This window comes from Amblyomma maculatum, chromosome 11 (assembly GCF_055883805.1).
Source record: "Amblyomma maculatum isolate TAMU_Amacu chromosome 11, ASM5588380v1, whole genome shotgun sequence".
NCBI lineage: Eukaryota > Metazoa > Arthropoda > Arachnida > Ixodida > Ixodidae > Amblyomma > Amblyomma maculatum.
Window position 1 is genome coordinate 70968705 of NC_139354.1, and position 20088 is coordinate 70988792.

At 40.5% G+C, this 20088-nt stretch overlaps 1 protein-coding gene across 2 annotated transcripts; it reads left to right on the top strand.

The window, feature by feature from the left end:
* The first annotated feature begins 779 nt into the window (after positions 1-779).
* LOC146174131 (uncharacterized) lies at positions 780-15494 on the top strand. Of its 2 annotated transcripts, XM_084583863.1 has the most exons (5): positions 782-1026; positions 5374-5534; positions 5618-5700; positions 8249-8338; positions 15295-15494. In XM_084583863.1, the coding sequence occupies exons 1-5, from the start codon at positions 919-921 to the stop codon at positions 15447-15449; spliced, it is 597 nt and encodes a 198-aa protein (XP_084439989.1). In that variant the 5' UTR covers positions 782-918; the 3' UTR covers positions 15450-15494. The 2 variants fall into 2 exon arrangements, with proteins under 2 accessions (XP_084439990.1, XP_084439989.1); XM_084583864.1 differs by lacking the exon at positions 8249-8338 and having other exon boundaries at positions 780-1026.
* The last annotated feature ends 4594 nt before the right edge of the window (positions 15495-20088 follow it).

A 20088-nucleotide genomic window follows, 5' to 3' on the forward strand; every position in this document is an offset into this window, starting at 1 on the left:
AGCAACAAAGACAATATATAACTGATTTATGAATAACTAGGCTCCGTGTCCAATTTAGTACCCAGTTCAGAGTACCTCTAAATTGATATGTACGCGAATGATTTTTTCGACTCAGACATCATTGTTTCGCCTTGGCAGCTCAGTGGTAAGGCGCTGTAGTACTGAACCAAAGGACAAGACATTGAATGTCAGCCATTAAACTTATGACTTTATTTCACCATACAACGTATCCATCGGAAAATTGCCTAGCTTTTCAGAGCTGGCGAGTGCTCTTTAATTAGGGCATATATACGATTTATGGAAGTCTAACCCAGAAAAAAATATGTAAAAAATGATAGATTTCCTGAAATATAATGAAGTAAGAATAACTGAACGATGCGAGTTATCCTCTTGACGAATATCTTTGGACATTTGGAACGCAGCAGCAATTAAATGGTTTTAGTTAAGCATGTTAAGGAATTTCTTCAAGTAGACTTCTAGGCATTAAATGCAACGGAATGTTTCAACAAGTTAACGTTTCTTTCAAACTCGCCAACCTCCTTATCACTGCTCTACCCAGAAAGCGATCGGCTTATGTGTACATCCCAATTTATTGCCCAAGACTAAATTAATCATTGCTGAGCTACCAAAATGCATTTACATTTCTCAATAGGCAACTTGTTCATTTTTAATTATATCTCTATGTGCGGTGCCATGTGGCGAGGCTGAATTTATGCTAATATAGGCATCTATTATTACTGACCTATATACCATGCGCAAAACGCCACCTCTTGAATTTAAACCGGCCAAAGATTTGCCACTACGAACTCAATTTGTTCTGATTTTTATAGCGTCATAAAAAAAGTTTCTTGATAAAATGCGGGTTATCCTCCAGACACAGAAAAATTTCTCGTCACATTGAAGACGCAGCATCAAATTATGATCGCTATCTCTTTGGCAATATGTGCACTTACGGTACAAAACATTGTGTTCGGTGTTCTATATGAAGATAACCCGCTGTATTTCAAACACCAGCGGGCAGATTTTGTAAGTAATTTTTTTTCTAGAAACTATATAGGTAATGCATTTTACTTCGCACATTCAAAACATTTAACCTGCTAGATATTCTCGCGGTGAAATATGGTTCGCCACCAAAGTGGTTGCATCAGAAGGTGCATTTACAGCCATGAAAGCAATATCGTTTAAAGCCACTTTGAATATTCCTGCATCCACATCTTATTGAAGTCAGTTGCAAGGTTAATTACATAGGAAGAAATGGCATGCAGCCGGATGTGTTGTGACGCTCGTATTTTCTGTAGAAGCCTGCTGCCCTAGATTCTGTAGAAAAAATCGGTGCATTACAGGAATATTGAGCATGTCTATAAACAAACATGGCTTTCCATTAAAAAACCATTGAATAAAAAACTTCACTCTAGTATCCGAACCACTGTACTTCAGCACCAAGTAAAACTTGCTAGCCACTACTCTCACTGTGCTTTCTGGCTGCGCAGTAATATTCTCCTCATCTAGTGCAACTTTACTGTTACGTGCTTTGGAACTGTTACTTAGGTGCTGTAATTGGGACTGTAGCTCAAGGATCTCCGATTTATCCATCTGAATCTTTTCCCCGGCTATCACGAAAAGTAAATAAGGTGTCGAATCATTGTAACACTTGCAGTTTTTCGGCAGATACCAGTGTATACCAATTTTCTAGTGATGGATGCTTTGGCACTGTCCTAGAACCCATGCACATTTCGTGCGTAGTGAGATGTCTAGTGTAATAATGCGCGTCATATAGAATATTTTAAAACGAAAGCGTTTAAGTACCCATGAATCGCAGGCATGTCGGTTCTTGCGTGCCCACGAAAGCTGTAACTCAGGTTCCTAAGAATAAGGATGGTTCAATAGTGATAGTTATAAATAAATGATGTAGTAGTAGGTGTATGAGCATTAGTTAATGATAATGAGTTGTTTAGTCACTGATAATTATAAATAATTAGTTATTGTTAATTAGTCAGTTAGTAATGACTTAGGTCATTACTAAGCTTTGAGACTTCTCAAACGATTGCACTATGCATGCGCAGGATCCTCGTAGCAAACCTCAGACGACACCTAGTAGCTACCACAACAGCGCACGCGCTCTGACGTCATAATTGCGCAATAGGCTTCGCCTCGGCACTCATAGACAACAAAAGTGCCCGTAAAATTTTATCTTCATATAGTACCAGCAGAGAATCAGTTCTGGGTTAGAATTTCTGGGTTAGTTTTCTGCATATATATACAGCCAAACAAATGTCATCTGATGTTCGGCTACCAATGCTATCCGGGATACCAGGTCAGCGATGTGTTTAGATTATTCCCCAGTAAGTATTTTTGTTGCAAACGTTATGCTGCGCTTTCCCTTGCACTGTCGCGCTGAGGCTGTTGGGTCGCAGGTATGAAGTCACTTGCCAAGGTCGCACAAGCTGCTTCGTCTCTCTAGCTTCTAAAGAAATCAATCACTCGCGGGAAAGAATGCGTGTGTGTACAGGTAAGGACAATATAGTTTAGAGCAAGCTTCAGGGGCTTGAAAGTTCCCACGCGTACCATAGTTAAGATATTATTACTCGAGGTTCATAACACAATGGCATACCGTGCTTTCTTATTGCTCAAAGCTTACGCGTGAGAAAAGTTTTTCCCTGAAGCTTATTCTGCAATAAAGGGTCAGGATTGTTCTTCCTTGGGTACACTACTTAGGCCTCTAGCGTCAACGTCTTTGTGAAACGAGTGTTTAATGTACAAAATGTTCTAACTAATATTTTCATGTTTTTCTGACTATTAGTGCTCTGGTGTGCTTCGATATAACAGTCCTTGTTTAGATTCATCGATAGACCGCTATGAGTTGTGCAAAGGTAATGATTTGTCAAGTGCTTCCTCCATAGTGCACATGTCTGTGCCGCTCTATATGCATACAAGACATGACATATTCAGTTAGATCTGCACGCCAGACTTCGCCTGGCGGTATGAGCATTATATCGAATTGTACCGTCCCATCTGAGCATTGCACCGATATAAACCTGCTTAAATATTATACCTAACAAGTCAAACTGATGTAAGATTTATAGCACAGTTTAGCGGCCCGGCTAAATTCAATTTTGCCAATAAGAATTTTTTCAATAATTAAGAGGAAATGAGCTCGAATACGTGCACACATTTCGCACATATATACACTGTAGCAGCAACAAAGCTGAGGGTATACGAACAAGCAAATAAGCAAAATTACATCGAAAACCGATAGCGAAGCCTTGGTGCCCAAATGTAGTTCAATACATTACAGCGAATCTGAATCTAAACCTTGCTCATGCGATCTTCGGCACGCCTTTAAGGAAAGCATCCCTTCAAATCTAAATATCAAATCCAGTAAAAAGTAAATAGCTCCTGGGAAGGATAATGACACTTCCGACGTTGCAGCTGTCGCATTTGCCGTTGGGTCACAGTGTAAGGCTAGAATTCGCAAGGAAGGGTTGTGTTATGGTGATCTCTAAAACTCAAAGCTTCTAGGTTAGCGACTACAAAATGAAGCACGGCGGTTTTCGGGCAGTCTCTGACCATTGTGTTTTGCTATAAGGCGAGATTTCGAACATTTTCTTGAGACAGGGGCGCCTGTTGCTAGCCGCCACAGATATAGCTTCTAATAGGGAAATGACAGAATATCTAGAAGATATAATGTTGCTCTTAAGAGCGCATTTCTCCACAGATAGGAGGAATCATTTTATGTCATAACAAAACAGGTGATGTGAAAGCTCTGGGGGAAAGTGCGCCAAATATTTCATAGCCATCTTCACGCAAGGTAATAAATATCTGCCATGTGTAGTCGAGAACCATAGCTTTTCCTTAACTGTCTATCCAATGTCAGCAAATCAATGTTATTTACAAGCACACAGCGATTTATGCTGCCGACACTATTTTACACAGTCAATGGGCTGGAAAGACCGCTGACTAGATTGATCAAAAGAACGCGTATTGAACACGGACTGTACATCAAGAGAGATAGTGGCGCCAATTTAATGAAGTTAGCAGCATGCTTATGTTAATTACAGTGGACCTGTTTTTATTCCGCTGTCGCACAGTAAAAAGACGGCTGTCTTCTTCAAGCGTGATCGCTCAGGAAGGGCATTCTTTGCAGTTGTACATAGGCTTGTGAGTTACATATTTCACAACGCTGCAGCGTTGTGAAACTGGTGTTTTGACGACAGATTTTTGTTTTAGAGAACAGTATTCGAGTTTTTTTCTAAAACTTTGGCTGCTATCTGTAGCGCAGATAGCATGAACAGCTCTAAGATAAGAGCAGTCAGCTTTGAACAAAATTCTTGTGTCGTTGGCCAGCGTCCGTGGCTATCCGGTGGCTTTGGCGTCGTAAGACATCAGGAGAATAGCGCTGACTGGCGATAACTGGCACCTGACATTACCGAGCACTAGCTGGAAGCAGGTTTGCGCTATAGTACATTTCGTAGCCGTTTCAAAATCAGACCTCTCTCTCTCTATATATATATATATATATATATATATATATATATATATATACGAAGATAAATGAAGGGGCCTCGCCGACTGTTGGCTTCTTTCCTTCATATATATATATATATATATATATATATATATATATATATATATATATATATATATATATATATGAAGGAAAGAAGCCAACAGTCGGCGAGGCCCCTTCATTTATCTTCGTATAAATATATATATATATATATATATATATATATATATATATATATATATTTATATATATATATATATATATATATATATATATATATATATATATATATATATATATATATATATATATATATATATATGTATAGGAATATAAGAATGAATCTTACAGGATTATTGCATTCATGTTACCCATAAATCACGCTTGTACGTTGCCACTTCTTGATTAAAGCGGGGTTTTATGCTGGGGCTGGTAGCCTAGACTATCGCGTCATACTTTAAAAGCGAAGCTTAAGCGTTCCCTTTATTTGTGTTGTGTGTTGCGATGGCTCTCAATGGCCACTATCAATTCTCACAACGGACCACCTTCTACTAAAAGATTGTTATATATGATTCATTTTACCACAAAACATATGGAAAAGCTCATTGGGCGGTAGCAGCTAACGGTTATATTGAATATATTGTTCTAAGCGGTACATTTATATATATATTTTAACTGCATATAAACTAGAGCCGTATTCTTGCTATTGTTTTTTATCATGTATTGCTAGTGATTTGCAGCTCGTCTAGGTGAACAATGTTCTATGCAAAGACGTTGCCACATAATGGAAATTTAAGTTCATGTATAAAATAGAATGCCTAAATGAGGAGGATGTTTGTGCAAATTTTGTGCTGTTCTTTTTTCAGGTGACTGATGCTGGCGACCTACTTTTCGTGCTGAGGCAGACCCTAAGCCCGGTGCTGTACCCGGTGACGCCGTGCCAGGCGCTGAAAAAGATTGGGCAGCTTGGGGAAAATGCTTTTCGATATAAAGTGTTCTACTCGCTACCGGGGTGGAGTTACACAATGTGAGCTCTGTAAATTTACTCCTCTTATTAAATTTTGCCTGTAACATTATTTTTTACTTCATACTCTTCTATGCCACTTTCAGCGTGTCCTTTATTACTACTATGACTGCATCAATAACTGCGCTTCATCGTCATAACAACGTCCTGATATATCAGACTACTCAGGGTAAGCTTCCTCTTAAGCTAGCAATAAGTAGAGTGGGGATATTATGAAACATTTCTGCAACATTAAAATAAATACAGAAAAGCGCATTTCGATTTGTTATTCCTTATTGCACATTTCACTTCCGAAAAATAAACAGACCATACAAATATTACTAGCGAACCTAATATTTCGCAGCTCTCGGCATGTGACCAACTCTTTGGTTTCTAGTGATGAACAAACCCCTAGTTGCATACTTTTTTATATTATATATGACATTGTGTATAATTGGATAATTTGTGTAACACCCCCTGCCAGGGCGTGTCGTCAGTCTTTCAGGCAAATAACTTATTTATCTCTCATGCTCCTGTCCAAGGAAATCAACTGTGCCAGAGACAGTGATACAATAGAAAATTACTGCCGTAATTTCGGTATAATGGTATAACGTAGTGGCTACAGTAGTGTGAGCTTGATGAATTTATTTTGGTTAATATTTATTTAAACATATGCTTTATTGGGTACCACTATCAACCCATCACGAATCTTCTAAGAGTGCATTCAAAAGTGCATAGACATAAAATATAGCATTAATAATTCATCAAAGTACATATCAAGACATGACGTGTTTGTCGCGTTTTTTATTTTGATATGTATTGAAGTTTTGAGTGCAATTGATTGTGTGTACGATGCCATATGTTTTAAAGGCGCTCTTTTTTTTTCCTGAGGTTAGTAGTCCTGCGTGTTTGAGTAGTTCTGTTGGTGAGTTTGGCAAACTGTGTTGGTTTAAATATACATCTCAAATGCATTGCTTCTCACTGTTTAATCAGTTTGTTAGTGAAACAAATGAAGCAAGATTGGCATATTTTATAGCAGGCTTGAGAAAGGTTTTGTTTTATAAGAGCCGACTGCGACTTAGAACTGAATGGAACATTTTGAGGCTAAAATACTTCCCACAAAAGAGAGAACACCTACGCGGAGACGACACCGAGTGTGCAGTGTGGTTGTCAAAGACTTGAGTGTCTAAGTTCTACGCTACTTTCAATCTATACATAGTGAAACACTTTAAGAAATATCATGCAAAACTCCGTTTTACTTCGGAACATCAAACCATTTTCATAATGAATTTTTCTTCAGTATAATTCATGTTTCACAGCTCACTACAAAAGGTATTAGGAAGCTATGAATTCATTGCTTTCAGCATGACAATAAATACAAACGTTTCTACCCATATCTATGTAAAAATGTACAAGCAGCAAACTTTAGTTACCAACTTTGTACACAATAAGAACTTCAATGTCCCAGACGGCCGCTCAGGCTACCGGCCATCCTGCCCAGATTAATACCACCTTATTAATATGAAGTAGCTAGATGTGAAGTAGCTTCACTGGTGGAGTAAGCAGACAGCGGTTAATACAGCATTTCAGTTTATTACGCTGCCCATTTTTATTTCTCAGGCGCGCATGCAAGCCTAGCAAAAATGGCAAGTTTGTGCGAAAACATCATCAATGACCAGATAGATCGCAGAACACTTCCTTTGAAACCACTTGCCGAGGGCTTCCAGTGTGATCAAAACAACATTAGTTTTCTTTGTACAACTTTGTACTACTAACGCCTATCTTGGTCATAGCCCCGATAGTCCCCACTCTAATAGATACTTTTTATTAATTGTGCTGGAGAGTCATTCGCGTTTCCTTAAATATTTCTACTCTACAGCCCCGTGGAGAGGGAACTTCACCAGTATGATATCTGGTTGCATGCACCAAGCAACAGAAGATAGTATGATAAAGAGTTTTTGTCTATATACACCACATGGCAGGGTTTTATCTTCTTGCTTAGACATCCTTTAGCCGCAGTGCGGTATAATACAGTATGATCTTGTTTCAAAAGGAAAGCTACCGCCTGCGATAGTTCAGAGTTCACGTCTATCGAAGCATTCTTTTTCAGATTTTCTATGGAGATAAAAGACTCTTATCCGCCGTAATATTCTCGCAACTTTCCTCTGTAATTTTAGCCACATTTAATGTCCATTACTAGTATGCCTCACTTTCGTTCATGCTCATTATTTAGTATTCTGGTCCCATTTTGCCACATGGAGTCAAGGGACCTTCGTTAGAAGCTTTTACATAGCTTAGCTGCCTACATATTACCATATATATCATCCTGATGCCCCCTTCGTACATGTTCGTATTTTTATGATGTCTAGCCAATGTTTCTTTGCATTTGCTTGTTTGTGATTTCGTCATGGGACCCAAAAGCTAAGCTCCCACTGATCACTAATTTATTTCAGCACAAATGTTCCCTTTCTCCTCAGAAGTATCCGCTCATTGCACAATGCGAGATACTTCAAAAAAGCCAAGAATTACAGCCGCTCGCCTGTCTGAATTGAACTATGGCAAGTGTAAATGCTGATTTATTTTGTGGGGCCACCCTTGTCCTAACAAGAATGTGATTGTTCTAGATACTTGTAGGCAGTTGAGGACAAAAGAGGACCATCTTCACTTGCGTACTGAAGCTGAAATATCGCTCTGTGTTAAAACTAAAGTTTATTTTTTTATTTATATATATATTCTAGGTGGTCCATTCATTCCCTTTAAGGTATTGTATGCTGATATACAGACTGGTTGCTTCATCTTTGTGTTTAATCAGCGGGGATTCGGAAGAGGTGAGTTTCATAGATGGTATCCCTTAGGAGCAAGACCTAATGCTCCCCTTCGTAGTATATCAACACAATCAGGAAATGTCATATGTATTCGAAATGCAACTGCATCTGGTCCTGAGGTCTACACTAATTTAAACCGATCATTATTAAGAAATTAAGAATTCCAGTTTTGTGCCTATGCTGTGTATTATGGTAAATAACGAAGACCAAACAACTTAATGAACATTTTTGTTTACTCAATAGAAGCACAACAAAGGCAGCATTGAAATGTTGCATTGTAGTATTTAACACATTTGGTCATGAAATATGGGACAATAAAATATTGCCCATGAAATAACTTGTTCAATACATATGTAAGGCCTAACGTTCAATACTCCCTTGCTATTTTATAAAACGCTAAGGAGTAGGTGCAGCTGCATTCACAATTCGCGTGTTCAGGAGTGGATACAATTCAGCGCGAATCGTTGGAGAGGTCTGCTTTCAAAATCGGCTCATATGTAGCATTAGTTTTGTTTAAATGCGCGCCTCCTAAGTATTTTCTAATTGCATAAAATCAACTTCTTCTTTTAGTGTACACATTTCTCTACAATACAGTATATAACTAATATTATCAACCGCCATTTACTTACAGCAAAATAACGATACATATTTGTTTCAATATTCCTGAAACTAATTTTGTAGTCACAATTGTCAGTAATCCTAAAATGCATATATTTAGTACGAACAGTGTGTTGACTTGTGAAGTTTGTCTATGCCATGACTAAATGGCTCTCTGTTGTTCCATCAATAGCATTTGTGCTCTAAAATCGCAGCAAATAAGACATCGCTGGACGCTTTTAAAATGCTTCTGTAGTTCACCTTATAGCTAAATTCCAGTCAGTAATCTATTATGGCCTGATTTCTCTCCCTTAAACGCCTTCGGATACTTACTTCGTCATGCAAGTGGAAAGCCGCTCACTGGCTTGCAGTGAAAATCTTGGCTAAATGATGGCGCCGTTCCAAAATTGCAAAACGCAGAAGTTTGGTATGAAACGAAACATTAGATCGAGATCGAGTATATTGTGTATGGTAAAATAACAAAGCGGTATTTATTTACAGTTCTACGGGAGGTGGGAAAAGTTACACCTACGAGCTCCAAACACTACCGCCTCTTATTTCTTGCCACAAAATACGTCGTCGCTGTCAGTAGCATTACATTTCTGCCTTCTTGGCCGACCTCTCTAGGCGTGTGCATGGGTCGTGCGAGACAGACATGGCTTCAAACGGGAAACGTGACAGAATTCGGTTTCCGCAGACAGACTACCCGATGCGGTCAAGCGGATATTTCATAAGTTAAATCACTTATTCGTTTCACCACCACATGTGGGTTGTCATAGTGGGCCAGAGTTTTATTTGTATGCCACGGTGTCAAAGTGGATGCCAGAGCGAGACAAAATCACCTATAGCGTATGTGACACGCAAGTGACTGACATCATATCGTGCTTCCCCAGTGCCGGCGCTTTGGCAATACTGTGAAGAACTGTGTCTTGAGTTATGCTGTTTGGCTGCCAGTGGTCACACGATGACGTGGCGTCAGAACATATCATGGATGTGTCAGAGGTTGTCGGTGTGACTGGTGAGCGAATTTGTGAAACCCAAATTGTTGAGGAGCAGAAGCCTTCAGCACTTAATAAACACTCAGAATGATCTGCAGCAACTGGCCATGTAGACCACCTTCTCCAGAGCCAAAACCGCTGGACCCGAACCCGCCGGTGAGTTTCACTCAGTCCTATGCTTGCTGCACAGGAACCACCTGTCACTGAAGGACAGTGTTTTGGAGCATTTTATCTTTGGAGCGTTCCTGGGAAGCAATAGGCCGTACGAAGGCACTTTTCGAGCTACGTCGGAGCGGCAGACGGTCTCTGCAGGCAGGAATCTTCACAGCTCGAGAAGAGCAGGATCGTATCCAGCAGAAGGAATGAGCAGCGCCCAGTCATCTCATGCGTGGCGTTAAAACCGCAATGCAATGAGTGGTACTATGGAGTCCTAGTTGTTAAGCCCTGAATCCACAACATACATGGCTAGCTACATTGTAAGTATTCTGTTATCAAGCTCAGACAAGTTATTTTTCTGGGGATGGTTAGGCATTTAGTTGTCGGGACGCTACGCGCACAAACGTGTGAGCTGCTCAGCAACATCAGTGGTGAATTTATGACCCCAATGAGCGATGACACTTAGTGGTTGCCTGTGTCGTAATTTTAATTAGTGCAGAATAAATAGCGACACTTGATGCGCCGTAGCGCAATGAATAGCAGCTGTTTGACAGTAAAGTGTGATGTCTGCGCTGACAACAACAGACTTTGTCAATCCTAGGACTTTGAAACTAACCTACGATGTCGCTGCCTACTTCATCGAACGAATCTGTCGGAGTTTTCACAGGGCGCAGCAACACAGGGGGAGGTGTTGTGGGACGTTTGTAGCGTTGACAATGCTTGCAAATTGCAATGTAGTGTTCAATAGTTGAGCGCTTTCTGGGAGAGTAAAATCTTTTTTAGCGCTGTTGAGTGTTCGAATTGGTTCCGTGATGCCCACAATTCGGAACATCGTGCATGACACGCAATGCATCAATGCGACGCGTCTTGGGAACCACGAGCAGGTATCGCCCGCCGAAAAGGAATTAACACTTTTTCCGTAAGTCTTTGTCCATTAACTCTTTTTCCACGCCACCGACATGTCGATTACCACCCCAATGGCCAAGTCTAGGTATGAACCTTTGTTCGTCACCCAGGATTGTCCTAGAAGTTTCTAAGTCGCTACTTTGGGCCCCAAAAAGTGCTTCGCCGTCTCTCTGATGTGACGTATGACGTTCTCGGCGAGAGCACTGTGCACAGTCCACACCAGCAGCCTCAACTTGAGATGTGCACAAAATTATCGAGATCCTCGCTATCAGATTTATACCGAAAGTGCTGCAGCCAACAGAGTGAATGGTGGTCAGCTACGATAGAGAACTACCTTCTGCAGACATTTTAAAGGAAACACTCAACAGCGAAAACAACAGCTAGGCATTCCTACTTGGTGACTAATTCCAGTCTGGCTTGCTCTGAGTATAATTTGCATGCACAATAACATGTCTCCTTCGTCGTGACACTAAACAAGAACTGCACCCTAGCTCGATTCCATTAGGGTGCGTGTGAACTTCTGTTGACGCAGTAGGACCGAAGAGACGTAGAATGCATTTCGATAATAAAAGAAGCTTCAGCTAACGAAATGAAGCGATGCATTCTGGTTTCCAGTATAAAATGGCGTTTGGGTTGAGGAGGCACGTCAATGGGTAGATAACGTCTGTAAAATAATGTATAAGCTATCTAAAATACGAAACACGACTCTAGAAAACTTACGAATTTTGTCACTACCTGCGGGTTTTAACGACTCAACAGCGATCTTTTTCTGGGGATCCGGCTTAAGACTATCACTACTGACAAGATGTCCTAGCACCAGCGCTTGACGCTCAGCAAAGCGGCCCATTTTCTAGCTCGCAGTCAGGGCGGCATTGTGCAAACAGGTCAAGACGCGAGCAAGACAGTCATTGTGCTCTTAGATTCTTGAATTGTAATTTACAATCCTGGGTCTGAAAGAGGTTTCTCTCGCAAAGTTTAACCTTTGACTATACTCACAGGGGAACTCATTTAGCCTTCTGTAATGTGCGCATTAAGCCCTCAGGCTCCGTTTCGATGTTCCAGTGCCATTTCTTTCGCAAAGAAAATCAATGTCGGCATTGAACCTGCATGTTTTTAACCATACAAAACTAAGTCTAGCTAGGCCAGAAGTATCCCACCACTCAGCTTTGTTTTCTAAGCGTGGATTTTGTGTACACTGAATATTTATTTAGCGAACACCCGAATTCTACGGATCCCCATTTCAGACACACTGTCATATAAAAATCATTACCTTCAATACGAATACCACAAAGAAAATATTCTGATTTTAATGCTAAATCAATTTCGCAATGGTAAAGTGAAAATACTCATAATCTGCACCACAAGCAATAAAAACCGCGCATATTTGCTTTTATATGTACACACAAAATCTTTCTAATACTTTAATAACACTAGTGCCATAGAAAGAACGTCGCTGAAACAAAGTTTGTGATACTGGGAACAAGACTTTAGAGCAGCAGTTCTGACCTTCTGGCTTTAACTTCTGAGTTCACTGGGCATCCTCAAACGACCTGGTGCTCTTCACAGGACCCCCTTTCTTCGTCTCCTCCACTACACTCTAGTCGAGATACGGATAGTGCACAGCTGAAGCTCCGCTCCCAGGACTACAAAATAGGACCTTCGTTTTTGTAAAGTTTTCGCCAGTGCATGTCTAGCGCTTCAAGCAGATTACAACCTTGGTACTTGTCTTCAGCAACCAAGGCCGCAAACCATTTTGCCATTTGGGCATGTTCGTCGTCTCTTTGCAAGCAGGATTACGTTTTCTAAACCCCCCAGCTCCTTTCAATTCAGAAACTCTCTCGAAGATAAGCGGAATGCTGATACTTGGACGTCAGTAATACGACTGCTCGTGTTTCAAATTTACTGCTTGCTTTTCGTGTTTAGGCAGTAAAAAATCTGCTATGTTCTTTAATACGTCTTCTTGCATTGTCGACGTTGGTAAAACTGTCGCAATTTTGTGATTATATTGAAATCTGGCGCTCCCGATTATATTGTACCTGCCATGCAGTGCAGTGCTTAGGATGCTCGACTACTGTTCCGGAGTACCCGAATTCGAACCCGACTATCACCAGCGGCATTTCTATGTACGCGAAACGGAGAGGCGTCCGTGTGATGTACAATGCCAGTGCGCGTTAAAGATACGCAGGAGGTCGAAATTACTCAGTGGCCATCACCTACGCGCCTTATTCTCTCTCTCCGCTTTCCCTCCCACCTTCCTTCCCTTATACGGCGCTTTTCCATTCATGAAAAGTCGTTAATATTAATATTATAATTATTAATATCATCAGTAATATTATTACCAGTAACAGTTTTTATTTATTGACATTTTTTGCCTTTCTGCAAGATCCAAGGAATATGTTTTTTTATCAGGCTTTGCAACTCCTGTTGAAAACACATCAATGATAAATGCAGCAAGTAACAGGATGATTGAATAAAATTCTTTATGTCCAACACACATGACGCCATTGTTGTCAGCTTCGTAGGAGTGAAGCGTGAAACTTTTTCTTGTTGAATTTACATATAAAATTTCTACAGTAATCGGTTGAGCACTATTGCTGAGCGTGAAATGGGTAAATCTTTATGCAGAATAATGGTGCTGTAATTGAAAAAGCTTTTGACTTATAGGTGACAGCTAGTACTAAGAGGCAAAAATGGAATGAAATTAGTGGGGCAGAAATAAATCGCGCTACCTCTCGCTGGTTGTGAGGCGCGACATTATCGGCGAGTATTTAAACTTGAGATGTTGTGGTTATAATGTAGGTATTGTGGTTGGTTCTTTGTCGTCATGTTTGTATAACTGCACAGTATGTTTTTGGTGACGTGGAAAAAAATTCTTGGGAGTAGGGGTACCACTTAAGCTAGTATATAATAGCCCCAAGATGCCCATAAAATTCATACTGTGACTTTGAAAAAATTGGCGCCACCTGTGTATCTTGCATCATCATTAGAGGCTGATCCAGGAAGAACAGCACCTTCTGCACCGTCTATTGCAAGAGAAGTCTTTGGCCGCGTTCTCTGTCTGGTACATTTTAGATTCTTCTTGAAGTGTAGTCGCAGGCGGCGTTCATATGTGCTTTGTTAATTCAAAGCTGCCATTCACTATTTTGTCCATAAGAAATTCGTTACCACCCGTCATATGCTGAAACGTCTTAGATTTCATAGCCCTGTTATTAAGAAATGATAGAGACAAGAAATATATATCTCCATAATTCAATATATCTGTTTTAAAGGGACAAAAAATTACAGTTGCTATGCTGAATGTCACTTTTATTTAGCACACAACAAGGCAATTAGCAAACTATCTACATAAGCTGTCATTATAAATTCAATAGATATTGAAAATAGCTGGCGATACGTTGGGACAAACATAAAAAAATACTCCGAAAACGATGGCTAAACTAACGGGGTTCAGTAATAGAAAATAAAGGTCCACCCCCAAAAAGCAAATCTGGAGGATGTGCGCTCAAGAAGGACAAAGTGAAATGGGTAGCTCTATTCCAATTCAGATTTGAGAAATGATATGCGACACGCGCACACACACTCGCACACATGTTTAAACAATGAACAAACACCACGTAGTTCATGTGCGGTCAGTGCTTGTCAGTCTCTTACGCGCAATTATCATTTTTCGATTCAAAGGGGGACAAAGGAGATGTGATTTTGCTGAATTAAGCAAAAATAATTTCCGCTTGATGCTTTATTGTTTTGCAAGAACAGATTACCGTCTAGAAGTTTTCTGCGCTCTAGCAAAACTAGTTTAAAGGCAAATTTCTGCTTTTAGCCTTGTCATAGTACTCATACCGGAAAATATGCCTGAGGCTTACCTGCTCGTTCTTTCGGACATTCGCATAGGTCTCCAGATACTTCAGAACCCCTTTTTAGAAATATTCACACTCAGGATTGCCTGGTTCCAACATGTTTCTGTGGAACACATACCTATATTTAGCGCTCTTGATCTCCGTTGTCTTTGGACAATTAAGCAAGGACTGTGGCAAGCTGTGACTACCTAGAGAGGCTGCTGCGCCAAAAGGGTGGTCTTCGCCAACTGTGATACAGTGGAAATGCGGATCACATTATAGCGCTCAGCTGTTGACGGCGGCGTTGGCCACGAAAACAATGCTGAAGACAAGAAGAGGCGTCTAAAAGCTGCGAATTAGAAATGAAAGTTTAATGACACTTTTTACAATCCAAATTATATTTTTTTGTAATTCCAGGCTTCGCGAGCAGACAGAAGGATCAAATCATGCATTCTTTTATGTGCAGTTTGCCGGCTTCTGCGGAAGAGCAGTAAAGCATCGAGTCCAGTTCCTCAAGCTTGCTGGCGTGTGTATTCTAGCAACTGCCCAGCGGATGACATGATAATTTACGAGAGGCATTGCGGACACCAGATATCCCACTTAAGACGTTATGACCACTAGTTCTCTGTTAATGTGCGTTGGACGAATAAAGGAGAGAAAAAAATATGCTTCGTTATTTTCCTGCCTAATGGTGTTTAGAGAAAATAACGCACATCAAGTTCGTAGGTTTTTGCGACAGCGTTTGACTTTTTAAGGCACATACTTCTCGTAACAAAACTCTCTCGGTACCGAGTTCCTGGCACGCCTATGGAAATAATCAAATCCTATTTAAGGGACAGAAAACAAATGGTAAACTTGGGTAATCACCGATCAAACTTTCTAGTGGTCGCTAACTGTGTTCCCCAAGGGTGCCTACTACGACCGCTGTTCTTTACCGTCTTTATCAATGATATTGTACAGATTGACCAATCAATTAAATTTATCATTTACGCTGACGACTGTTTTGTACTCATACCCGGTCCAGATGCAAATGTGTTAAGAGAGCAGTGCCAAAACCTTCTAGTAAATTTATCCTTATGGTCAAAGACAAACGACTGAAAGTCAATCCATCAAAGACGAAGATAATTTTCAAACAAAGCATATCATTTAAACCACCCTATCACATATGAAGGCTTGAATATAGAAATAGTTGAGTCGCATAAAGTAATAGGTGTCGCGTTTAACTGCAATCTGAAATGAATAGTTAATTAGAACTTGCTGTTGGGCGAGTTGGTTTGTACCGGGAAAAAAATATGATGCGCAAAATAGTTGATCACTTACTAGGAGAACACAGAACAGGCGCGCACTTCAACTAAATTTTATTAAACCCACGCGCATCTCTATATACATCGTCCTCGTGCAGGCGTGAAGATGGATGAGAAGCAGTGACAAAGGCAACAGAGTAACGATGTAGGTATGTGAAAGATCAGTTGCTAATAACGGGGGTGCCAATCTACCTACGCACTGCTCTAGCCATTCTTGCCGGCCGTTACTTAGTAAAGTTCATATTATCAACTTGTGTAAAGATGGGAGGGCAAAGGAACTCCTGAAGGCTTACCATAGCATGAAAACAAGGACTGATAGCATTACTAACACTTCTATCGAACTGTACCGAAGGAAACTGTGTTTTCTCGACACCACTGTTTAAATATCTTTCGTATATTTACATTGTTTATCCGTTGCCTTTTTCACTGCTTCTGATCCATCCTTGCGCCTGTTCGAGAACGATGTATATAAAAATGCGTGTAGTTTCAATGAAATTTAGCTGAAGTCTGCGCCTGTTCTGTGTTCTCCTCTTAAGTGATTGTCCGTTTTGTGCATCCTATTTCTTTGTCCAATCTATATTGAGATTTGCATGTTGCAGACCATATGCAAGAAACGATCTAAGACAGTTGGCGCCGTCTCATGTTGCCGCACCATCCTTTCAACGCAAATCAAGCTCCAAATATATCATGCATTATTTGCTTCACGTATCTACTACTTAATCTCATCTGGGGAACTACAACAAATACTAACGTGTAAAAAATATTTATCCTGCCAAAAACTAACTCCTCCGGTGCATTGCAAACCACGAATGCCTCTATCACTCCAGTCCCTCGTTCGTTGCCTATAATATCATCTCCGTTTTTTTTTTTTTTTTTTGTAATGGTCACCTGGGCATCGTCAATCTGCCTCGAGCAGCTTTTACTCCAGGTGCTCCAACCAATCAGCAAGCACCTGGTGAAAATAAATGATTTGACTTGACTTGATCTATACGGTGAACACCTCTTCCAACGTACGCCCTCACTAGAGCAGTACTTACCACACTTTTGTATAATTGGCCACCACCTTCTATCGCTACTCAAACAAACCCGCGGCCCTCACTCCAATGCGACTACGAAGCGAGTGATCCCGTCGGCGTTCAGAACTGCACGCAGCAAAGGGTGTTAGAATCTCTGGCTGCGGACAGCCGCGATTGGAAACTGACCTCATCGATGTTTAACGCTAGAACCCTATCTAGTAAGGCTAGTTTAGCATTGCTGTTAAACGAATTAAAGGGTATGAAACGGGATGCGATAGGGCTGGTTGAGTTTAAAAGGTCAACTCAAGCATGCACTGTACTGAAGAGCGGCATCTATTGTGTTATCGAGGTTTATTGGAGTGACGATAACTAGGATTAGGCCTCCTTGACAATAAGGACATAGCTTGTGATATAGAAGAAATCTATAACAATAATGAGAGGGCTGCAGGCATCGTAATAAAGCTTATTGAGTCGTATAAACTGAATACTGCAAGGCCAATGCGCCTACATGTCGTCATAATCAACAAACAGTCGAAAGCTTCTACGAAGATGTAGAAATGGCAATGGGGAAAGTAAAAATGCAGTATAGTTTTCTAAAAGGTGACTTCAATGCCAATGTGGAGAAGAAACAGGCTTGCGACTAAGCAATGGGTGGTTACGGCATTGGTTCTGGTGATAGCAAAAGGGAGTTACTAGTTGAATTAGCAGAGCGCAATACTTAGGAATTATAAACACTCTTTTGAGCAAACGGAAGGATGGGAAATGGACATAAAAATGTCCAAACGGGGAGACAAAAAATGAACTTGACTTCATTCGGTGTTCTAACCCAGACAACGTGCAGGATGTAGAGGTAATCTGAAAGGTGCGATGCCGTGACCAAAGGATGGTAAAGTCCCGAAAAAGTCTAGATGTCAAGAGGGAACGAAACAGATTTGCAGGAACGAATACAACCAACAAATTAGCGATCAGAGGAAGGACAGATGAATTCAGGATCTCGCTACAGTATAGATATTCAGCTTTAACCTAGGATGACAGGCTTAGCCCAGTAACAATGAACAATAATTTCGAGGATAACATTACTGAGTGTGTTGTAGACGTAGGCGATAGGATAGTTCGAGTGGATCTTCCTTATCTAAGGAGGCGAAATAGTTGATTAAGAAACTAAAAATTATAAAAACCTCCAAAATAACAGACGGAATAGAGCTGGTAGGGATATCGATGCTAATCAAAAAGGGTAAAGTGGCTGACATACGGACGTATCAGATTGGAAAAATTATGCATACACTAAAGACAAGGCGGGCAATGTTATCACGAATATGGACAAGATATTCAAAGGAGCCGAGGAAATCTTTATTGAGGTACCCAATAGCCGAAGACGTCAGGATGATAGTCAGTTTCGCTATAGTGAAGAGCTACCACACATTTCGCCGGGAACGATACGAAGTTAATAAAGCCTTAGAAACTATGAAAAACGGGAAAGCAGCTTTGTAGGAACAGGTAACTACAGATTTGTCGAAGGACAGAGAGATATCGTGCTAGAGAAACTTGTCGCCCTGTATAGGCTGTGCGTGGCGAATTCGAAAGTAAGGGAATGATGGAACAAGGCTAGCACTGTCTTAAATAATAAGAAAGGGGACGCTAAGGACTTGAAACATTACCGAACATTCAGCTTACTATCTATTACCTGTAAGGTGTTTACTGAGGTAAGTGCTCACAGAATCAAGACAATCTTATACTTCAATCAAGCAAAAGATCAAGACGATTTTAGGAAATGGCCCTCTGCTATAGATCATATCGATACCAAACCAGGTGACAGAAAAGTGCTCGAAATGTAACCAGCACTTATACATTTCATTCATTTATTAGAACACAGTGTTTGCATAACTTCATACCAACAGGACAAACCCAAAATTTGGTAATTGGACGGGAGTTATTGTCATCAAAAATTTATTGTCATGGAGAAAATGTGAAATATTGAAAAAAAGTTTCCAATGTTTCACAAAAACAATTTTCTTTTCACCAAGCATATAGTCGAAAATGGTCTTTTTATTTGCCCGTATACTTAGGCTGATAGGGATAGCAAAAGTACTAAACAAGAAAACTTTAATAACTACACTGAATAAATTTAGCAGACTCCTCACCTTGTGGTAGGCGCATGATGACCTCAGTGACTGATGTGCAACAAAACTCCAACCAAAGCGCTTCTTTCCATAGCACTTGTCACCCGCATGGTTTACGTGGCAATAAATACCTGTGGATCATTTAAAGTTAACTTGTGGAGCCAGAGGTCATCCGCTGAATTTTTTTGCCGGCGGATCGTGATAAGATTACAGCGGTCGCTGTTGAAATTGATGAACAAATGGCGTAGCGCATGGCATCTCATAACGTTTGGTTATTAAGAAGATGAATCACAGTTTTCTTCCTACTTCTCTATTGGCGAAGTAACATTCTCATGACAAAGGAAAGATTATAGAAGTGAAACAATGGACAAAATGTGCTGCATTGGTAAGCCTTGAAGTATGTGAAACTTTCTGCTCTTCTAAACATCAATTAGTTGCATGTCAAAGTGGCCGGTGTGAATGCCAAAAAGAAACCAACCTTTGCTTAGAGTTGACAGATGTCATCCGCTTGTTGTTCTGGCGCCTATAGCACCAAAACGAATTTAGGTATTGAAGGATGCTTTGGACACCCCTCAATATGCTCGGACGTCTGCTCTAGCATAATATTGTTACTTAGCGGTATTAGCTAGTCGTGCTGAGGGTGAAGAAGTGCGACAGACTCCGAGCAGACGACGACGCTGAGGGTGCGAAATCGGTGCTCTGATCAACATTAGTTGTGCGGACAGCTTTCAGACTGTAGATCTTCCACGTAACATTTCTTGGTGGAGGTGAATCTATTCGATCCCCTGTCACAAGCTGGATCTCCGCAGCGGCCGCCACA